The sequence below is a fragment of the Penaeus monodon genome, chromosome 28 (assembly GCF_015228065.2).
Source record: "Penaeus monodon isolate SGIC_2016 chromosome 28, NSTDA_Pmon_1, whole genome shotgun sequence".
Taxonomy (NCBI): domain Eukaryota; kingdom Metazoa; phylum Arthropoda; class Malacostraca; order Decapoda; family Penaeidae; genus Penaeus; species Penaeus monodon.
Window position 1 is genome coordinate 1,387,551 of NC_051413.1, and position 2,610 is coordinate 1,390,160.

General features: G+C 39.3%; 1 protein-coding gene across 1 annotated transcript in view; it reads right to left on the minus strand.

The window, feature by feature from the left end:
* LOC119591267 (rho-related BTB domain-containing protein 1-like) overlaps nt 1–2,610 on the minus strand; it is a gene marked incomplete in the record, with an annotated part of 74,215 nt that overhangs the window by 4,215 nt on the left and 67,390 nt on the right. Inside the window, 7 exon segments of the mRNA XM_037939984.1 lie at nt 82–252; nt 509–814; nt 1,108–1,225; nt 1,346–1,470; nt 1,605–1,701; nt 1,970–2,133; nt 2,381–2,591. Of these exon segments, the coding sequence (XP_037795912.1) occupies nt 82–252; nt 509–814; nt 1,108–1,225; nt 1,346–1,470; nt 1,605–1,701; nt 1,970–2,133; nt 2,381–2,591 (1,192 nt within the window).

Below are 2,610 nucleotides of genomic sequence, written 5' to 3' on the forward strand. Positions count from 1 at the left end.
AATTGCAATCCATACATTGATGTCATATAACCTGTTCAAGCCCACAAAACAAGGACGAGAAGGTGGCTGATCAACACATACCACTTTGGCATTGCTTTCTCTGAAGTCTCCAGAGAACATGGCATGCATCATATCACAGCGTGACATGAGCAGAGGTCTGTGGACAGAGGCTGTGCCATCTTCTAACTGGAAAAGGACATCTGAGAAGAGTCCACCTTCTAAGCACAGCTCCTTTAGTCGACCACACAACATCTGGAAAAAGATCCCCAGACAATATTAATCACTTCATTAATAAAGGATTGTTCTGAATTAAAAAAATTAAAAAATTTAAACCGTCAGTAAACTTATGAAAATTGATCTATGAACTATACTTCTATACAAATCTGAATTGCCATGATAATACATATAACTGAAAACATGGCTAAAATTATATAAAATTCTGAATTGCTATGATAACATATATAACTGAAAACATGACTAAAGTAATAATTACAGACAACAAATTTACCTGCAGGTACTGCTGAGAGAGGTCGTTATTGAGGAACTCCTCCTTGTTCATTAGGTTGGTGACATATGTCTGGAGTTCAGGCAATTCTAAGAACTCTGCTGCTTGTTTCAGTTCGCTAAGCTCCACTGTTGGCAGATGGCATTCACGGCAAAAGATTGTGCCCGTGTAGAGGAAATGTACAATAATACGTAAAGCAGAATTGCTCACTAGCTTACTGAGTTGCACTACTGTCTGAACTGGGACCCAGGCTGGGGACTGGCGTGGGCTACGATCTGAGGAATTTCTGTCACTACCTCTGTCATCCCACTGAAAAGAAATTAACAATCAAAAAGTAGAAATTTACATTTTCAATGATACTGTAGAACATATCTGGCAAAAACAGAATGTCAAATATGGCAAAGATGTTTCTGAAAAATACCAAAAGTAGTTAAAAATTGAGAACAAATTCTCTAATTTCTATGTCATGTAAAAGACTTTCTATATTATCAATATGGCTCATGTCTCCCTATATTTCAGCTGTAGTTTTCTCATAGAATTGACATCATTATTGAGTTGCACCAGTAATAAACATGCTCCACTTAGTTTTCAGGTGGTCTTACTTGTTCTATACTAATGGCTTGGAAGGCTGCATGGTTAAGTTCTCTGTGAATACCCGGGTGTTGTTCTTGGGGTAAAGTCTGCATACTTGATCTCCTCTTTACAGCCTCCCGAAGGCGACTAAAAAGGAAAACCATCATCAAAATTAGTGAAAAATCAAGGCTCTATATTGAAATATCTAACATATGTCCTTTTTATTCTAGAGAATATTTTTTCAAGAAATTATAGTACAATACATACCTGGATGAAGAAACAGCTTTTAATACGAACCTTGCTGGGCGTTGCAGACTATGATCATTACCAAGGAGACATTCAGTATCAGAGTTGAAGTTCCCAAGGTTGGTATCACCAAATGTTCCACTCAACTGTAAAATAATATGAATATAAAGGCTTGCCATTACATTTTCATTAACACATGAACATGTAAATATAAATATAGAACAAATGCAAAAATATGTATGTTTATATACCCATACTACACACATACACTTGTACATACCATGCTCGAATCTGAGCTGCGGCGTGTAGTAACACAGTCAGAGAGGTCAGTCATGAGCAGCTTATGGAAGGCAGTTGATGCAGAGGCCACCAAAAACCTAGAAGATATATGCACAATTACAGAATACAGAGTTATTAACTTAGGTTCATATCTAGTCCTGATATACATAGGACATTCAAAAGGGGGGGGGGGTGAAAACAACCCTGCAGTAATCTATCACTGCCCTTAAAACCAAAAGTCCAAAGACTTGAAAAAATGCTCCATAAAAGCATGTATAAATCATAAATACCCTTTGAAAGAAACACTCCCAAACCCTTGACTTGTGAGTACATCATTAGAAAAGGACATCCATCAGTTTCTACTACCTATGAGCATGGACAATGGTGCCCCCAGCCGTGGGTCCACCTCCAGCAACCAGCACCAGGTCTGTGAAGGCAGCGCTTGTGAGAAGACAGTGGAAATCCTCACGCAATGTGCTCCCAACAGTAGAAGGATCCTGAACCTTGGGCTTGGGCGGGCAGAAAGGCACCTGGCGAGAAAGGAGAAACGATTCTGTTGTTGAACTGCAGTAAAAGTCATCTGGATTAACGAGGCATTTTAATATTACCATAAAGTCATAGTCAAAACAGGATTAAGAAAACTTACTTGCCTAATACTTCAAATGATTATTCTTTTTTCTCCCTTAGCTATAGCCAGTTTTCTAAAAGTAACACAAATTCAGTAAAAGAATATCATTCATAACCTGTCACGCACCAGACGCCCATAACTCCCTGTACCTGTAACATAGGTCTCTGGACGCGCTTGAGGTTGGTCATCCAGAAGCGCTGTTGTCTCCGGGATATGAGGGCGGCTCGAATCACATTGTCAAATATCTCATTTACCCCAAAGTAAGTAAGCACCGATGTCTCATAGTATTCTACGCCAATCTCACGGGCAACTGCTCTTCCCTCACATGGCATGACCAGGTCACACTCCCGGACTGGTCTATTGAGGTGAAAGAGATAGT